The 19,765-nt window shown below is 45.0% G+C and overlaps 1 protein-coding gene across 2 annotated transcripts in view; it reads right to left on the bottom strand.

Moving 5' to 3' along the window:
- The window catches only part of MIGA2 (mitoguardin 2), a 30,475-nt gene extending 11,747 nt beyond the window's left edge, over window positions 1-18,728 (bottom strand). The window contains exons 1-9 of one of the 2 annotated variants that reach the window (XM_056538770.1): window positions 18,643-18,728; window positions 12,694-12,907; window positions 10,990-11,200; window positions 5,993-6,114; window positions 5,230-5,344; window positions 4,221-4,357; window positions 2,647-2,761; window positions 2,237-2,334; window positions 351-466 (exon numbers count right to left, since the gene is read on the bottom strand). In XM_056538770.1, the coding sequence (XP_056394745.1) occupies window positions 351-466; window positions 2,237-2,334; window positions 2,647-2,761; window positions 4,221-4,357; window positions 5,230-5,344; window positions 5,993-6,114; window positions 10,990-11,200; window positions 12,694-12,789 (1,010 nt within the window). In that variant the 5' untranslated portion in view covers window positions 12,790-12,907; window positions 18,643-18,728. The other variant, XM_056538771.1, reaches the window with a different exon arrangement.
- Between the last annotated feature and the right edge of the window lie 1,037 nt (window positions 18,729-19,765).

Here is a 19,765-nt window from a genome sequence, read left to right as displayed (position 1 = left end):
CGGATAGCCTTTGGCTGTCTCGGCATGTTTGGAGTTGTAGTTTTGCAAAAGCTGGAAGCATCCCGCTTGGGAAACAGTGGTATAGATACAAATAAGCTTTTGCTCAGAGAACAGCCTACTCCTCCTTTTAGATTGACCTCGGAAAAGGGACAGCTCCTTTCCATTGTCGTCTATGTTTATGGGTCCTGCCATGAAGCAGATCAGTAAATGCTGTTAAAAACAGCTCAACCTAGATGGCAGCCACCATAATATTGCAGAAAAAAAAAAAATAGAAACAGGTTAGGAAAAAAAGGGATCTGCTGAAAGTAAAAATATACCCCAAGACTGAATGTTTTGTCATAGATTCTTACCTTAATGTCCGGCAAGTTACTTCCCCACATTTAACCAGTTTCATTGCCTCATCATAGGCTGCTGCAGGCTTGGCTGGTATGAATGGGCCTTCATTCAGATGTAGAGACTCAAAAAGCTGAGAAGCAAAAATGTCCAATTAACAAATAACCTAATGTCAAAAGAACATGGGCAACTACAAATAATAACGTGGGTGTACAATACAGTGGTCTTTCAAATTACAATATTGATCGGTTCCAGGAGGACCATTGTATGTTAAGACTATAACTCTGGAAATCATTGATAATTGGTTCCAAGCCCCAAAATGTCATTACAAATAGGAAAAAAGGGAGGATTAAAGAAAAATAAGTGTATGACTAAGGCTGCATTCACACCTCGTTTTTTACATACGGGTGCCGGATTCGGCTGGGGGAGGAGCAAATCGGGCACTCCCGTACCCCAGCCGGATCAGCCCGTGACTCCATTTACTTTAATGAGCCGACCGGAGTCAAACGGTGACTCCGGTCGGCTCATTTTTGACCCGTATCCGGTTTTGGACAGGACCTAAAACCGTAGTATACTACGGTTTTAGGTCCAGTCAAGAAACCGCATACGGGTCAAAACTGAGCCTACCGGAGTCACCGTTTGACTCCGGTCGGCTCATTAAAGTAAATGGAGTCTCGGGCTGATCCGGCTGGGGTACGGGAGCGCCCAATTTGCCCCTCCCCCAGCCGGTACCCGTATGTAAAAAACGAGGTGTGAATGCAGCCTAATACAGATAAAGCAAGTCCTTACATATAAAAGAAAGAGCACCTGGAAGCTGTAAATCACTGTGTCTATCAGTATACATATTAGTCCTCTAGCACATCTCGCATAATCATTACCCTTAATCATATTAACATTATTATGTCCATTCGCCCTATAATTAACTCTACTTGCAAACATAAGGGGTAAGGGATGACGGACATGTTAGAGCCCCCTGAAGAAGGAGCTGAAACAGCAACTGTTGGGGTAGTGGAGCGGTGAGGCACCAGCATTATGGGTGAGAATACTTTGGCACCATACATACTTATGCACTTATAACAGTATGATTATAGGTTCAGCGTTTCCCGTCATGTCGGTGGCACAAAAGTACTGGGCAATAGGTGAATTGATATTATAACAGTGTATGAGATATCAGGTTTTTCTGGATACTCTGTGATATATTATTGTAGTATTTGGTGCTTTTTCTATGTAATAATACTGGGCCCGAAGCTCCGTTTGTGTATATTGGTAAATCCTGTCTGTGAAGTCTCATTTGGATTTTAATTATATAAATTTAAGTGTAAAATCACTGTCTATGTAGAGGACAGGAGCTTCTTCAGGGTCCTGTACAGTACACAGTGTCCTAAAAAAGTAACATGGAGCCGCCCTCACCTGGTGTCCAAAGCAGCAGCTAACCCTGGTACAGGTAAAGAGTACAGAACATGTAATACCTCCCTGTAATGTAGGGGGCGCTACCAGACACCAGTCAGTGCATACACTTCAGTAATACAGGTAAAGAGTAGTACAGAACATGTAATACCTCCCTGTACTGTAGAGGGCGCTACCAGACACCAGTCAGTGCATACATTTCAGTAATACAGGGGTTTTACCAGTGAATGCCCATTCTGATTAATCAGTTCTTCCGGCCATTTACACGTTTTACAGATCTGGACTGTCCGTAACATTGTATGTTGGAAATATTGTAACCTGAGGCCATTGTAAGTTGAGGGACCGCTGTATTTGGCTGACTGATATACTAACAGTGGTACAAAAAAGCAATATGGAATATATGGTCAAACTTGCATGGAAAGAAGGCACTGAGGAGTCAGCCTTTAATGATGCAACTAATGTAATATTTATCTGCTACTATATACAAATAAGTCACCTCTGCTGCGGAGAAGAAGGATTCGTCTGATGTGGTGCTGATATCGTCATCCATTCGTAATTGCCTCCCGCCCTCCAGTAATGGCATCAGGGCGCCTTCTGTTTGGAAAAAGATCAAAGAAAAATAGCATGCTCCAATAAGAGGCCTCATGATGGCGGTAGCTATTTATCTTTATTGTCCATTATTTGCCCTTGAATACTGCTGCAAAAATAAAAATGGCAGGGTGTCTCCTGAAATCAATGGATGTTCACGCGATCTACAGAATTCCCTAATAAATGCCTTTTTTCATTCATGATCCCCAAATCCTGGACTGGGATCTCAACAAAAAGGTACAGCAATAACCATAATGTGGTTCAGATGGAGCATAAGAGGTGAGATGATCCTTTTATCCATCAGAATCCAATACTCACCCAGATCCATCAGCATGGAGTCAGAGGGAATGTTGGTCCCAAATTCTTCCTGCAAATTGTAGGCACGGCTCAGCAAGGACTCTAACTTTTCTGATAAGTCTTTGTTCTGGGACATCTAGAAAAAAAAAAAAGATGGGAAAAAATATATCTGTATTAATAAAAATTGGGTTTCTGTCACCAAGAGGTTAGCAGTAGATGCTGTAAGTCCTGTAAAGTGTGTGGTGAGGTCTCCATGGATTGATCTGGTATTTCCAGCACATCCTACAGTCAATCACGGCATGAAGCAATGGCCGACATGCCCCCTCTACGCCCCCCTATGGGAGAACCAGAGATACCTGAACACTGCATCTGTGGCTCTCTCATAGAGATACATGGAGGGGGCATGTGGGCCATTGCTTCGTGCCGTGGCTGACCTATCTCCATTCATGAGGAGAGTGGGGCACCGGATAGGCCTGCGGATAGGGGATACGTTTAATCCTGCATACCGTATTTTTCGCCGTAGAAGACACACTTTTTCTTCCCCAAAACTGGGAGGAAAAGTTGGTGCGTCTTATAAGGCGAATACACACCTATCACGGCGGTCCTCTCGGCCATCAACGGCCGGGACCCGCAGCTAATACAGGACATCACCGATCACGGTGATGCCCTGTATTTACCCTTCAGACGTGGCGATCAAAGCTGACCTGGCTGTTCAGTCGGGTTGTTCGGGACCGCCGCGGTGAAATCGCGGCGTCCCGAACAGCTTACAGAATACCGGGAGGGACCTTAAATGCCTCCTTGGTGTCTGCTCCGTGCCGGGATCCCCTGCATGGCGGTGCTCTCCTTCGACGTCATGTCGTCACGCACACCGTCCAGTCATCCAATAGGAGCGCCGTGCGTAGCGACGTGATGATGGCGACGGAGAGCGTGGATCCCGGGGAAGACGATGTCCGGAGCATCGGGGACACCCCGGGGACTCAGCGACAGCGATGGAGCGACATCCAGGGCAGCAGTGACGGGTCCGGAGCGGTGGGGACACGTGAGTGTTACCTCCTATCCAGTTGTCTTCAACCTGCGGACCTCCAGATGTTGCAAAACTACAACTCCCAGCATGCCCGGACAGCCAACGGCTGTCCAGGCATGCTGGGAGTTGTAGTTTTGCAACATCTGGAGGTCCACAGGTTGAAGATCATTGTTGGGTTCAGAATCTTTTTTTTTCCTAGAGTTTGCACTTTTAAAATTGGGTGCGTCTTCTATGCCGGTGCGTCCTATAGGGCGAAAAATACGGTAACTCCTTTAATGTACATAATGACAAAAAAGACCAGGCTTTGTGGATTTCAACATGCCCAATTATTCCTTCCCCATAGTAGATAAGCTGGTACCAGAAAGTTCTGGCAGCAGCTCATTACCTTTTACTAATTTAAAACATATGCATATTTTGCCACAGAACTTACTAACTAGGAAATCTTTGACATGTACTGATTTCTACTGCACAACCAGAATATGCCAAGGCAGTGCCCCCCACAAAGTAAGCTGTAGGTACTAGATGGCACATTCAGATATCCATGTCCCTGCACAAAAGATGTGGTACCCACCTCAAGTACACTTGTAGATGCCTCATCATTGATCTCGCTATTCTGAGCTGCTACTGTTGGGGTACAGGGGCTGCCCCTCTGCCCCATATTTAGGGCCTGCTCCCACTTGTGCAGAGCCTCTTCAAACAGCTCCATTCCTAGAAGGACAAACAGTCCATTTATTACCATTAAAAATAAAAAAAAACACTGCAAAATAACGCAGATCAAGATACAAATATCCAGAGATTTTCTATTAAAGGGGTAGTCCAGTGGTGAAAAACGTATCCCCTATCCTAAGGATAGGGGATAAGTTTGAGATCGCGGGGGGGTCCGACCGCTGGGGCCCCCTGCGATCTCTCTGTACGGGGGCCAGGCTCTCCGGCCAGATTACGGGTGTCGACCCCCGCACGAAGCGGCGGCCGACACGCCCCCTCAATACATCTCTATGGCAGAGCCGGAGATTGCCGAAGGCAGCGCTTCGGCTGTGCCATAGAGTTGTATTGAGGGGGCGTGTCGGCCTCCGCTTCGTGCGGAGGTCGACACGCCCCCTTCCCGCAGGCTGTCGGGGCTCCGTACAGGAGATCGCAGGGGGCCCCAGCGGTCGGACCCCCCGTGATCTCAAACTTATCCCCTATCCTTAGGATAGGGGATAAGTTGTTCACCACTGGGTTCACCACTGGACTACTCTTTTAAGCTAGACTACTCAACCAAACTTACTTATTTGTATTTTAAGTGATTTTGAAAGTGAACGATGAAAGAGGAGTTTCCTAAATTTGTCACTTATGAAATAGCAATAAGACAAGTCAGAAGTGACACGTTTGTGGATGTCCAGCAGTCAGATTAACAGACAATATATTAAGTATCAGAAATTCTGCTGATATACCCAGAATACCCTATGCTGCTCTATTTTTATCTTCTTTTTTTGTTATTTTCTTTTCTTTACGTGCTTATGGGGGCAGCCATATCACCTGTGTATGACAAATAATAATGTAATATAGGTCTTTTTGTGATCTATTACAGTTAATTCTACCTTGCATGTAAAGATGTTCTGCATTGGAGTCATCTGCAAGCTGCTCATCTGTCTCTTGGGACTCCCACGGTGCCAGGGAAGTAACATTTGCGCTGGAAGTGTTGACCGCCACCACCTAACCATGTAAAGACAACGAAGGTGAATGCAATTTTTCTGCAGACATTCATTGATTTAGTAGAATATTATTCAGCCTTAGTCCCACTTACAATCTACACCAGTGTTTTCCAACCAGAATGCCTCCAGCTGTTGCAAAACTACAACTCCCAGCATGCCCGTACAGCCAAAGGCTGTCCGGGCATGCTGGGTGTTGTAGTTTTACAGCAGCAGGAGTCACCCTGGTTGGGAAATACTAGTGTACACCTTACTAGAAACAGCCAAAGGTTGTCCGGGCATGCTGGGTGTTGTAGTTTTAGAGCAGCAGGAGTCACCCTGGTTGGGAAATACTAGTGTACACCCTACTAGAAACAGTACAAAGAGCAATATGAAATCCTGTGCAGCCTATTGGAGGAAACACTCTCGCAACAAAGAGAGCAATCCAGCTATATATGGAAGTGCTATTTATGCAATTCCCTAAGAGGTTCTTTAAAAGTGCCTAAAACACAGATAAGGCATGTATATACCCCAGCCATATACATTCTACTTGAATTTGGATATACAACACCACTTATACAAATCAGCATTATTATCCTCAGATGACTCCACATTATTTGCATTTGGCATAAGATGCCAACCCAAAATCCTTATGCATAAGAGCAATTCTTACCGATGCCAGGCTGTGAGTGGAGCTCGAGTGCTTGCTGGAATGCTTGCTTGGCTCAATAGAGGAGATTCCACTGAGGGTGTCATTGCTTTTGCTGCTTGGACTTTGCACCCTGCGCGAGTATCCTAGAACCATGGGATATGTATAGAGTAAAAACAATCCTTACTGATATGACAGAGCCTACCCACATATTGCAAATATTTGCTGCCATTAGACACTAATTTCTCCTTACAATTCCCTCTCTGAATTCTTACCTTGTAGAGTCAATCACTGACCGTGTAATGTAACCAGATCAGGAGAAAGCCCAGAATGTCCCCGACACACCTGACGAACCCCATTCAAGTCAATGGGATTCATCAGGACCTGTTGGGGTCAGCTGTGCTCCAACCTGTTCAGGGTCCGATCAACTGGCTCCAGAAAGTTAAACAGATTTGTAAATGACTTCTATTAAAATGTTTTAATCTTTTCAGTACTTATGAGCTTTTGAAGTTAAGGTTGTTCTTTTCTGTCTAAGTGCTCTCTGATGACACCTATCTCGGGAACCGCCCAGTTTAGAAGCAAATCCCCATAGCAAACCTCTTCTAAACCGGGCGGTTCCCGAGACACGTGTCATCACAGAGCACTTAGACAGAAAAGAACAACCTTAACGTCAGAAGCTCATAAGTACTGAGAGGATTAAGATTTTTTAATAGAAGTAATTAACAAATCTGTTTAACTTTCTGGAGCCAGTTGATATATAAAAAAAAAAGTTTTTTCCTGGATAACCCCTTTAACCATTTAAAGCGCAGCGGCCGGCATCTCTTTCATTTAATGTCCCGGGGGGGGGGGTTTACCGTAAAAAACTGTGGAACCGGCATAACTTACAAATATACCATGATATGCATTTTTGGGTCATACCGCCCAGCACTAGTTCAACGCAAAAAAAGAGGCAAACTGACCCTAAAACGGGTCTGCGCTCAATGGCCATTTGAACTTAGCCTTGTTGGCCATCTTGCACTTGTTTTCTGACTTGTTTTCTCAGGCTGAGTTCACATGGCCATTGGGGGGTATTCATCACGGGTGGTGTAGGTGAACATCTTTTTACCCCATTGATTCATCTGGTTGAAATTGTGTACCTGCACCAAATGTATTACATGGTGCAGGGCACGTCATATATCTGGTGGCGATTAATTTCTTACTTCAGTACGCCACTTTGTACGATGCTTCCTCTGCGACTTTTTTTGTTCAACTTTTTATCCCGTGTGACTTTTTAATAATGCTGTTTGCAGTTAGTCTTGTAAGCCAAGTCGGGACCGGTGTAGATTGGCGCCTTACTTAGTGCAGTTGCGACAAAAGATGTGACAAATTCAAAAGCCGCAAATGATAAATTCCTGACCACTGGATGATATCAGCCGAAATCACAACTTGGTATGTTCTTTTTTTTTTTAAATCTTCTGAAGCAAAAGTCGCAATGAAAAGTCTCAAAACAGCATCCGAGACAAACTGTGCCACAAATGTACACCACAAAACCAGGGTAAGGGTACGTTCACACGCGCGGATTTTTTAGCTGGTTTTCCGCTGCGTATTTGAAAGGGGGCGGGCTCTTCTCGGCTGTCCGCAGCAGATTTTCCGCGGCGGAATGTACACTGCGGAAAATCCGCCGCAAGCCCCATTGAAGTCAGTAGGGACTGTGGCGGATTTTCCACAGCTTTAACTCCGCCGCTGAAAATCTGCTGCGGACAGCCGAGAAGAGCCCGCCCACCTTCAAATACGCAGCGAAAAACCCGCAAAAAAATCTGCGCGTGTGAATGTACCCTAAAACCAATAAAATTCCCTCCATTGTGTGGAGACCCGTTCAGGGTCCGTTCGGCTCTTTTTTTCTGCGCCAAACTGACCTTGAAAAGGTTTGAGCACAACTGAGACCATCGGGTCCCAACAGATCCCATTGACTTGAATAGAGTCATCAGGTGTCTGGTATTTTACAGGAGTTCAGCAAAGAAAAAAAAAATTAAATAGGACATTTAGTAATTTTTTCCTTTGCTCAACTCCCGTCCCTCTGATGGACTGACCGACAGAACTCCCTCTAGCAAAGAACTTCTGCACAAAGTAGGTAGAAGAAATCCCGGCACACACGGATGGATGCAAATCACCTGAAGTGTTTATTCACAAATATGCATAGCAGTATAGCGGCACATAGGACGCGTTTCGGCCACGATGTGGCCGAAACGCGTCCTATGTGCCGCTATACTGCTATGCATACTTGTGAATAAACACTTCAGGTGATTTGCCTCCATCCGTGTGTGCCGGGATTTCTTCTACCTACTATATGCCGACTAGTCCACGTGCACCACGCTACAGCTACGAATGCCGACTTCTCCTACTTCTATGAACAAGCACAAAGACTTTCCACAATATAATGTAGCAATCAACAGGCCCAGTTCACACATAGGCCCAGATTAATCCATTTATTTAGTTTTTTTTTATTACTCAAATTGCTCTTTTAAAATGAAAGCCGAGCTCTGGTTGGTTGCTATGGGACATCCAGACAGTTTTTTGTCCTAAAACAGATTAAAAGGGGTATTCCAGGAGAAAACTTTTTTTTATATATCAACTGGCTCCAGAAAGTTAAACAGATTTGTAAATTACTTCTATTAAAAAAAATCTTAATCCATTCAGTACTTATGAGCTTCTGAAGTTGAGGTTGTTCTTTTCTGTCTAAGTGCTCTCTGATGACAAGTGTCTCGGAAACCGCCCAGTTTAGAAGAGGTTTGCTATGGGGATTTGCTTCTAAACTGGGCGGTTCCCGAGACACGTGTCATCAGAGAGCACTTAGACAGAAAAGAACAACCTTAACTTCAGAAGCTCATAAGTACTGAAAGGATTAAGATTTTTTAATAGAAGTAATTTACAAATCTGTTTAACTTTCTGGAGCCAGTTGATATATAAAAAAAAATAAAAAAAAGTTTTTTCCTGGATAACCCCTTAAATAAATCTGGCCCATAGTTTTTTGGCACATATTTTAGAGCATGTTTTTTATTTTATTTTTTTATCAACTGGTGCCAGAAAGTTAAACAGATTTATAAATTACTTCTATAAAAAAAATCTTAATCCTTCCTGTACTTATTAACTGCTGAATACTACAGTGGAAATTCTTTTCAGTTTCAAACACAGAGATGTCTGCTGACATCATGAGCACAGTGCTCTCTGCTGACATCTCTGTCCATTTTAGGAACTGTCCAGATTTAAAGGAAAACCCCATAGCAAACATATGCTGTTCTGGACAGTTCCTAAAATGGACAGAGATGTCAGCAGAGAGTACTGTGGTCATTATGTCAGCAGAGAGCACTGTGGTCATTATGTCAGCAGAGAGCACTGTGGTCATGATGTCAGCAGAGAGCACTGTGGTCATGATGTCAGCAGAGAGCACTGTGGTCATGATGTCAGCAGAGAGCACTGTGGTCATGATGTCAGCAGAGAGCACTGTGGTCATGATGTCAGCAGAGAGCACTGTGGTCATGATGTCAGCAGAGAGCACTGTGGTCATGATGTCAGCAGAGAGCACTGTGGTCATGATGTCAGCAGAGAGCACTGTGGTCATGATGTCAGCAGAGAGCACTGTGGTCATGATGTCAGCAGAGAGCACTGTGGTCATGATGTCAGCAGAGAGCACTGTGGTCATGATGTCAGCAGAGAGCACTGTGGTCATGATGTCAGCAGAGAGCACTGTGGTCATGATGTCAGCAGAGAGCACTGTTTCAAAAAGAAAAGAATTTCCGCTGTAGTATTCAGCAGCTAATAAGTACAGGAAGGATTAAGATTTTTTAATAGAAGTAATTTACAAATCTGTTTAACTTTCTGGCACCAGTTGATAAAAAAAAAAAAAAAATTCACCGGAGTACCCCTTTAACACAACAAGTCCTCCTGGCCCTGCTCACTAGTTGTGGTGTGCTTTGTTATAGCAGGGCTGGATAATGCCGCCTACTTCCCATCATAACAATAAGATATTTTCCCTCTGCTCACACATTATCATTTTTGGCAATTGTCTTATCTTGGAACAAAACACTAATTTAGATTAAAAACCATCTCAGGGGAAGTGAAGCGACACTAACAAGAGGCAGCCGGCAGCCAATGTGAACTAATGGATTGTTTTCTGGCTAAATGAGATTTATATGTCACGATCACAGACATCAGTCATACTTCACTAGGTCTGGGATGTATAAGAATTTCTGTCATTTCCCACCATTGTGTCCACTGTACAAACAGGCAGGATACACATGTTGTGCCTAACAGTGGATCACATCACTCCAAGACAAAACTTACAGCTTCCACAATGTCACCTTAAAGGACAACAAACTCTAAGCGTGAACCATGTTGTAAGATATACACACAGTGCATATGATATAGACGTGAAAGGGGTTATCCAGGAAAAACTATTTTTTTATATATCAACTGGCTCCAGAAAGTTAAACAGATTTGTAAATGACTTCTATTAAAAAATCTTAATCCTTCCAATAATTATCAGCTGCTGAAGTTGAGATGTTCTTTTCTGTCTGGCAACAGTGCTCTCTGCTGACATCTTTGCTTGTCTCGGGAACTGCACAGAGCAGAATAATTTTGCTATGGGGATTTGCTTCTAAACTGGGCGGTTCCCGGGACACGTGTCATCAGAGAGCACTTAGACAGAAAAGAACAACTCAACTTCATCAGCTCATAAGTACTGAAAGGATTAAGATTTTTTAATAGAAGTAATTTACAAATCTGTTTAATTTTCTATAGCCAGTTGATATTTTTTATATATATATATATATATATATATTATATATAATCAAAGTTTTTTCCTGGATAACCCCTTTAAGAACCTATTCACACAATGCAGTTTAGGCAGGTTAAAACAAGCATATCCAAAATTTTGGTTATTGGATTTAAAAAAAAGAAATGATCTATCTATTATAAAAGGAAGAAACGTTTTAATGGGTCATTGGAAACACCACCGGTAACCTAAGCCCTTTACTGTGACCCACCTCTCTTTACAGAAGAGGAGCGTCTGACAGGTAACATAACCGGAGGGACCCCTCCCAGCTTCTGCTTTTCACCATCTGCAGTTATCTGTTTTTTCTTGTGCTTCCGTCTTTTCATCTGGTGAGCCGCAAGGGCTAAGGCCACTGTGCCCAGAGCGGTGGCAAATAAGACTTTCCGGAGGCCTGGAGATAACCTGAGCTGGGAGAAAGTGTTCTGCAAAGAGAAGAAAGGTGTAAGAGACTAGGTTAACAAATAGAGCAAAGAATAAACACCTAAGACAGTATGTGTATATGCAAAACGGTGCTTTCTAAACAATGTGCCTCCAGCTGTTGCAAAACTACAACGCCCAGCATGCCCGGACAGCCAAAGGCTGTCCGGGCATGCTGGGAGTTGTAGCTTTGCAACAGCTGGAGGCACGCTGGTTGGAAAACACTGCTCTAGACAATGTTCTGCTGGAAACGTTTGGTCCTGGCATCATGCTGATGTTACTGTGACATGAACCCCCCCTCCCCCCCCCCCCCCCCCCCCCCCCACTGAAACCTTGTACAGACCAAGTTTCCCATTTATAACAGGGGTATATCCTCTTAGCAGGAAAATGCCCCCTGGCTACACTACAAAAATTGTTCAGAAATGGTTTGAGGAACATGCAAAAAAGCGGATCCATCATCTGTGGGATGTGCTGGAAAATACTGGCTCCAGAAAGAAACAGATTTGTAAATTACTTCTATTAAAAAATCTTAATCCTTTCAGTACTTATGAGCTTCTGAAGTTAAGGTTGTTCTTTTCTGTCTAAGTGCTCTCTGATGACACGTGTCTTGGGAACCGCCCAGTTTAGAAGCAAATCCCCATAGCAAACCTCTTCTACTATGTGCAGTTCCCGAGACAAGCAGAGATGTCAGCAGAGAGCATTGTTGCCAGACAGAAAACAACAACTCAACTTCAGCAGCTGATAATTCTTGAAAGGATTAAGATTTTTTTAATAGAAGTAATTTACAAATCTGTTTAACTTTCTGTGCACATGAAGCGGTGGTCGACACGCCACCCCCCACAATGCATCTCTATGGGAGATACAGCGTTCGAGTACCTCCGGCTCTCTCGGAGATGCGTGGAGGGGACAGGTCAACCACTGCTTCGTGCGGTGGTTAATACTGCTCCGTGCACAGAACAGAGATTGCGCCGGGCAGGAGATAGAGGGGGATAGGGGATAAGACGGTAAGTACTGGAGTTCCCCTTTGAGGAGGTTGTCCGGGGATCCACTTCTGAGATGAGAAAGCGCGCGACATTATGCATCTACTGGACATCACATGCAAGCAAGGTTTTGCCTGCAGAAGATGACAGCAATTTGGTACCCAACCAACTCTCAACTCATCTGCAGACGTCTTGTGAAGTCTGGGCTTCGATGGGTCAGAGCTGTTTCAGTAGCACAAGGGGGAGGGGGGGGGGGAAGGGGGGTATTCTGCACAAAATTAAGCAGGTACTGTTGACATTTTGACTGATCAGTGCAGTGTTTCCCAACCAGGGAGCCTCCAGCTGTTGCAAAATTACTACTCCCAGCTGTCCATGCATGCTGGGAGTTGTAGTCTAGCAACGGCTGGAGGCTTCCTGATGTAGAAACACTGGATCAGCGCCTGGGGATAAAAAGGCTTGTGAAAAAACATCAGAGTCAAAAACCACATGACGCGTCAGTGATAAGATCTTGTATTTACCTGTCCAAAGGTCGTATACAGGAACACAGGGATCTCTGCCACGGTCATAGCCAAGGCCTGGATGATGGACATGCCTTCTGCTCTCTGGAATGCCATGATGATCAGAAAAGATGAACGCAGATCAATCTATTCCGCTTCAGATCCTAAAACCTTCCGTCCTTCATCAGAAACAAAGCACTCGACACACGGATGTCCCATCTTCCAGGTAACCCCTCTAGATTCAGGTAAAAAAGACCGTCAACACGTATACAGTTATTAAAACATCTTAATACAGCAAAACCTCTCCAAAAGACCACCTCTTTGAGAAGACCACTTATTCTGACCACATTTTAGGATTTCCAGTCTATCATACACTATGCATAGTGGCCATTTGAGAAGACCACTCCCCATAGAAGACCCCCCCCCCCCCCTTGTAGAACCTCTTCTCAAAGAGGTTTCACTGTATAGAGATCTGGGACAAATATAAGGATAACCACCTCCGCCCTGTTCCTACGGATTTCCTAATGAATATATTGTATTTTTCGCCCTATAGGACGCTCCGGCATATATGACGCACCCAATTTTAAATGAGGAAAATCTAGAATACAATGTAAAGTATAGGACACAGTGATCTTCAACCAGCGTACCTCCAGATGATGCAAAGCTACAGCTCCCAGCATGCCCGGACAGCCGTGCCAGGAGTTGTAGTTTTGTAACATCTGGAGGTCCGCAGGTTGAAGACTACTGGTATTGGAGGTTATAATCACGGGTCGCTGCCGCTCCGGACCGTCACCGCTCGTCACCGCTGCCCTGGATGTCGCCCTCCACCGTTGTCGCCGCGTCCCTGTCGCTCCGGAACATCTCTGCTGCCGGGTATCCTCGCTCTCCATCGCCACCATCATGTCGCTACGCACACCGCTCCTATTGGATGAAGGGGCGGCGTGCGCGACGACGTGATGACGACGAAGGAGAGCACTGGCCATGCAGGGGAGCCCGGCACGTAGCAGACACCGAGGAGGCAGGTAAGGTCCCGGTTAGTGTCACTTTCGCTTCAGACGCGCGGTCAGCTTTGATCACCGCGTCTGAAGGGTTAATACAGGGCATCACCGCGATCGGTGATGTCCTGTATTAGCCGCGGGTCCCAGCCGTTGATGGCCGCAGGGACCGCCGCGATAGGTGTGTATTCGCTGTATAAGACGCACCAACTTCCCCCCCCCAGTTTTAGGGAAGAAAAAGTGCGTCTTATACGGCGAAAAATATGGTATATAGAACTCTGCAGAACAGCAAGTGGGTCATGGTGGATTACCGTACATTTCTGATCTCACCCATCAGTTTACAGGAGATGGTGGCACAAGAGTGTACGTACCATAAGGGCAGACCACGTGACTGCTATGGGGCCCTTGTCCTGGTTGGTCCCATTACTTTTTCTATTGGTAAGACACTGTGCAGGACTCCTCAACATTGTCAGCATATTAATGAAGAAGGGTATTGGCCAATGGGTCATGGAAGGAAAAGGGAACTGACAACCCTGGCCCAGTATCTAGTATTGCGTCTTAGTCCCATTTACTTGATTTGACGTAAGTTGCAACATCAGTCAAGGCCAATAGGACTATGGTAAAGGGAACCAGCCGTCTGTGATCTGGTCTGGAAAATCCAGACCATGTCCACCTCCTTCAGACACTAAGCTTAAACTGGTTAGCTCAGGGCCTGGAGGCGGGTATATCCTGCTGGGAGGAGACGACTTTATTTTATTACCATAGTGTCACACCTCCTAGAGACAGCAGCATACACCCACGGTCTGTGTCCCCCAATGGAGCCGATAGAGAAAGGGAGACACCTGTCAATCAAGGCTGATGGAGTGGAGAGAACCTGCCTGGGACCACCTGATGAATCGTGGTCAGAGGCCATAACAGGAAGCCCATATGGATATTTGCTATGGGGCCCCCTTTCTTGGATGTATACCACTGGCATGTCACCAGCACTTCCAAGATTCCAAGAACACTGAAATAAAATAATGGGATAGATCCACACAGCCGAGTGCTGTAACCCTTCGGATGTCATCAACTTTGCTCGATTGATCTTCATAGATAGAATCAGTGGTGTATGGAGTTATAGCAGTGTTTTCCAACCTGGGTGCCTCCAGCTGTTTCAGAACTACAACTTCCAACATGCCCGGACAGCGGAAGTAGTTTCAAAACAGCTGGAGGCACAAAGGTTGGGAAACACTGGCTTATAGGAAGTATCTGTACACAACTCTGCTTCAATCTCCAGGGATCAGCTGAGTAAAGCCAAACACACCTGGGGCCCCACTGATCATCACTCTGTGTTACCAAGCCTGTGCCCCTCAGGCTGTTGTGACACTACAACCTCCAGCATGTTGGGAGTGTTGTTCTAGAACAGCAGGTTTAACTACAGCTGTCAATGCACAATGAGAGTAGTAGTTCCCCCAACCTGTGGCACGCTGGGACTCTTGCTTTGCAACAGCCAGAGAGCCACTGACTGACCTACAGCTGTAAAGGTATAATGGGAGTTGTAGTTTCTTTCAGCTGTTGATTTTCAGCTGTCAAGACAGGGTGGAAGTTTCAGATTTGCAAGAGCTGGAGACACACAGGTTGACCTCCGGATGTCAGGGCATGATGAGGGTTGTGGTTTGATAACAGCCAAAGAACACAGGTTGACCTTCATCAGGGTACGATGGGAAATATAGATTTATAACAGCTGGCAATGAACAGGTTAACCTTAGGCTGTCAAAGCATGATTGGAGTTGTAGTTCTGCAACAGCCGGAGACACACAGGTCGACTTAAGGTTGTTAGAGCATCATGAGAGTTGTAGTTGCATAACAGCTGGAGACACACAGGTCGACCTTCAGCCGTCAGGGCATGATGAGAATTGTAGTCCCATAACCGCTGAATATACACAGGTTGACCATCATCAGTGAGGGCAGGATGGGAGTTATAGTTCCATAACAGCTGGAGACACACAGGTCGACCTTCAGCTGTCAGGGCATGATGAGAATTGTAGTCCCGTAACAGCTGGAGATACACAGGTAGACAGACCATAATCAGTGAGGGCAGGATGGGAGTTATAGTCCCATAACAGCTGGAAATACACAGGTTGACCTTAGGCTGTCAGGGCATAATGGGAGTTATAGTCCCATAACAGCTGGAGATACACAGGTTGACCTTAGGCTGTCAGGGCATAATGGGAGTTATAGTCCCATAACAGCTAGAGATACACAGGTTGACCTTAGGCTGTCAGGGCATAATGGAAGTAATAGTCCCATAACAGCTGGAGATACACAGGTTGACCTTAGGCTGTCAGGGCATAATGGGAGTTATAGTCCCATAACAGCTAGAGATACACAGGTTGACCTTAGGCTGTCAGAGTATAATGGGAGTTATAGTCCCATAACAGCTAGAGATACACAGGTTGACCTTAGGCTGTCAGAGTATAATGGGAGTTATAGTCCCATAACAGCTGGAGATACACAGGTTGACCTTAGGCTGTCAGGGCATAATGGGAGTTATAGTCCCATAACAGCTAGAGATACACAGGTTGACCTTAGGCTGTCAGGGCATATTGGGAGTTATAGTCCCATAACAGCTGGAGATACACAGGTTGACCTTAGGCTGTCAGGGCATAATGGGAGTTATAGTCCCATAACAGCTGGAGATACACAGGTTGACCTTAGGCTGTCAGGGCATAATGGGAGTAATAGTCCCATAACAGCTGGAGATACACAGGTTGACCTTAGGCTGTCAGGGTATAATGGGAGTTATAGTCCCATAACAGCTGGAGATACACAGGTTGACCTTAGGCTGTCAGGGTATAATGGGAGTTATAGTCCCATAACAGCTGGAGATACACAGGTTGACCTTAGACTGTCAGGGCATATTGGGAGTTATAGTCCCATAACAGCTGGAGATACACAGGTTGACCTTAGGCTGTCAGGGCATAATGGGAGTCTTGCACAGGCCTGATAGTGACAGGTTGGGGATCACAGCTCTACACACCCATCCTTATTCTAGGTCAGGTGATCTTGTCACTGATTTTCACTAAATTATGGATGCGACTAACCTTAGTGCCCCAGATACAACGCAACATCCTCTGCTGGGGCCCTCACACGTCCCCTGGACCCTTAAAGGGGTACTCCATTGAAAACTTTTTTTTTTTTTTTTTTAAATCAACTGGTGCCAGAAAGTTAAACAGATATGTAAATTACTTCTATTAAAAAAAATCTTAATCCCTCCAGTACTTATTAGCTGCTGAATACTACAGAGGAAATTATTTTCTTTTTGGAACACAGAGCTCTCTGCAGACATCACGAGCACAGTGCTCTCTGCTGACATCTCTGTCCATTTTAAGAACTGTCCAGAGTAGGAGAAAACTCCCATAGAAAACATATGCTGCTTTGGACAGTTCCTAAAATGGACAGAGATGTCAGCAGAGAGCACTGTGCTCGTGATGTCAGCAGAGAGCTCTGTGTTCCAAAAAGAAAATAATTTTTTCTGTAGTATTCAGCAGCTAATAAGTACTGGAAGGATTAAGATTTTTTTTAATAGAAGAAATTTACAAATCTATTTAACTTTCTGGCACCAGCTGATTAAAAAAATAAAAAATAATAAAGTTTTCCGCCAGAGTACCCCTTTAAGGATTGAGTGGAATTTGGGTTTCTCCACCCAGCACTGAACTGCAACAGATGTGTCACAGATTGTCCCCAATGTTCAAAAAGGAAGTCAAAATCTGACACATTTCAGTCCTGTGTGAACAGAACCTCCCAAAAAGGTGAAGATCAGAGCAAACCCCATTTCCATTCACTGACAGGCAGCATAATTACATCAGAAGTCAAAGTGCATGGCATAGCGTATCTGAAAGGGATTTCTGTTCTGATCATACTGCACGGCCACTTCTCTATCCAATAGGTAAAAGCTTCATAGAGATCTCTAAATGAAGATACACAGGTTGACCTTTGGCTGTCAGGGCATGATGGGAGTTGTAGTTCCATAACAGCTGGAGATACACAGGTTAATACAGATAAATAATAAAAATCACCAGAATACAACTATTACACTGTAGCAGTGGTCTCCAAACTGTGGACCTACAGATGTTGCAAAACTACAACTCCGGGCATGCTGGGAGTTTTAGTTTTGCAACATCTGGAGGTCCACAGTATGGAGACCAGTCTAGATCAGTGTTTCCCAACCTGTAGGGTGGGTTTGGGGGGGGGGGGGGGTTGTTTCCCAACCTGTAGGGTGGGTTTGGGGGAGGGGGTTGTTTCCCAACCAGGGTGCCTCCAGCTGTTGCAAAACTACAACCCCCAGCATGCCCGGACAGCCAACGGCTGTCCGGGCGTGCTGGGAGTTGTAGTTTTGCAACATCTGGAGGTCCACAGTATGGAGACCAGTCTAGATCAGTGTTTTCCAACCTGTAGGGTGGGTTTGGGGGGGGGGGGTTGTTTCCCAACCAGGGTGCCTCCAGCTGTTGCAAAACTACAACCCCCAGCATGCCCGGACAGCTAACGGCTGTCCGGGCATGCTGGGAGTTGTAGTTTTGCAACATCTGGAGGTCCTCAGTATGGAGACCAGTCTAGACCAGTGTTTCCCAACCTGTAGGGTGGGTTTGGAAGGTGTTTCCCAACCAGGGTGCCTCCAGCTGTTGCAAAACTACAACCCCCAGCATGAGTTGTAGTTTTGAATCATCTGGAGCTCCACAGTATGGAGACCAGTGTTTCCCAACCTGCAGGTCTTCAGCTGTTGCAAAACTCCCAGAATGCCCCGCCAACTGCAGACTGTTAGGGCATGATGGGGGTTGTAGTCCTGTAACATGTGTAGGATCCACAGATTGGAGATCCCCCGCACTATAGTACAACCATAACTTCCTATACCCATCAATAATAACACTAGCACAGTGCCCTGCCCCACCACCATACCAGCGATCACCGGTCCCCAGCCATCTGCAGCTCCACTCACCGCTTCCTGCCCCCAGAAGGGCAGCTTCTCCTCCAGTTCAGCGCAGCCAAACCCTGCAGCCAGAGCGGCAGCGGATTGGACCAATCACGAACATCCATCCCCGCCTCTTTCCTCCTGATAACCAATCAGAAGCTCCCTGAAACCGCCGCATTCTCCTACACACAGACACAGGGGTGGTTGCATTAGACAGTGTTGTAGAAGCTTCCCGGCCGCTGCTTTCTCCGATTGGTTTAGCCTGCGCTTTGAGTAAAGGGGCGTGTCCTCAATTAAAGGGACAGAGCCCTGTGTAGAGAGTGTGTGGAGGTCACCTATAATTCAGGATTATTCTGTGGTTTATTACAGTTTTTTAAGTTTATAATATGAATATGACAAATAGATGGATGTAGCAGGTAGAGAAATATCAACTAAACAACTAACACACTATAACTGCATCCGATGTATGATAGATGGTGTGTATTTTAACCCCTTAAGGACGCTGCCTGTTGTGACCATAAAGGGGGACTCCGGTACGTTACTACTTATCCCCTTATAAGTATACCAACAAAAAACAGCAAAAATGGCTAACAGCCGCAGCTGGTCCGCATTACATATGACCACCAAGAAACTAGAACCAGACTGTGTTAAATATATAAATTCAATTTATTAACATATATGCAAAGAATATGACATCAATTTAAAAATAACAGGGATAAAATACGGCACTGAAGTCACAACCACAGAAAATTGGAGAAGACAGGATAGAGTTCAATACATGGAATACAGGGGAGATGAACACAGTTAATATTTATATATATATATATATATATATATATATATATATATATATATATACATATATATATTTATATATACATATATATATATATATATATATATATATATATATATAATATTAATATTACAAAGAATGTGGGACTGGTAGCTAGGAAAATGCTCAGAGGAAATATAAAGCCTTCAGAAAGTGAAACCAATATACCACAAAAACAATAATATAAACTGTGCACAAAAGCAAAAATGGTAGCAATGTTAGACAAACCACATAAAAGGTCCTGCCAGCTCCTACCCTGTAGCGCCCCCTATAGTATAGAGAGGTACTGTACTGCTCTTTGCCAAGACTAGCTGC

Source organism: Hyla sarda, chromosome 9 (genome assembly GCF_029499605.1).
Source record: "Hyla sarda isolate aHylSar1 chromosome 9, aHylSar1.hap1, whole genome shotgun sequence".
NCBI classification, from domain to species: Eukaryota; Metazoa; Chordata; class Amphibia; order Anura; family Hylidae; genus Hyla; species Hyla sarda.
Note: the sequence above shows the minus strand (reverse complement) of the source record. Positions and strands in the feature narration are given on the sequence as shown.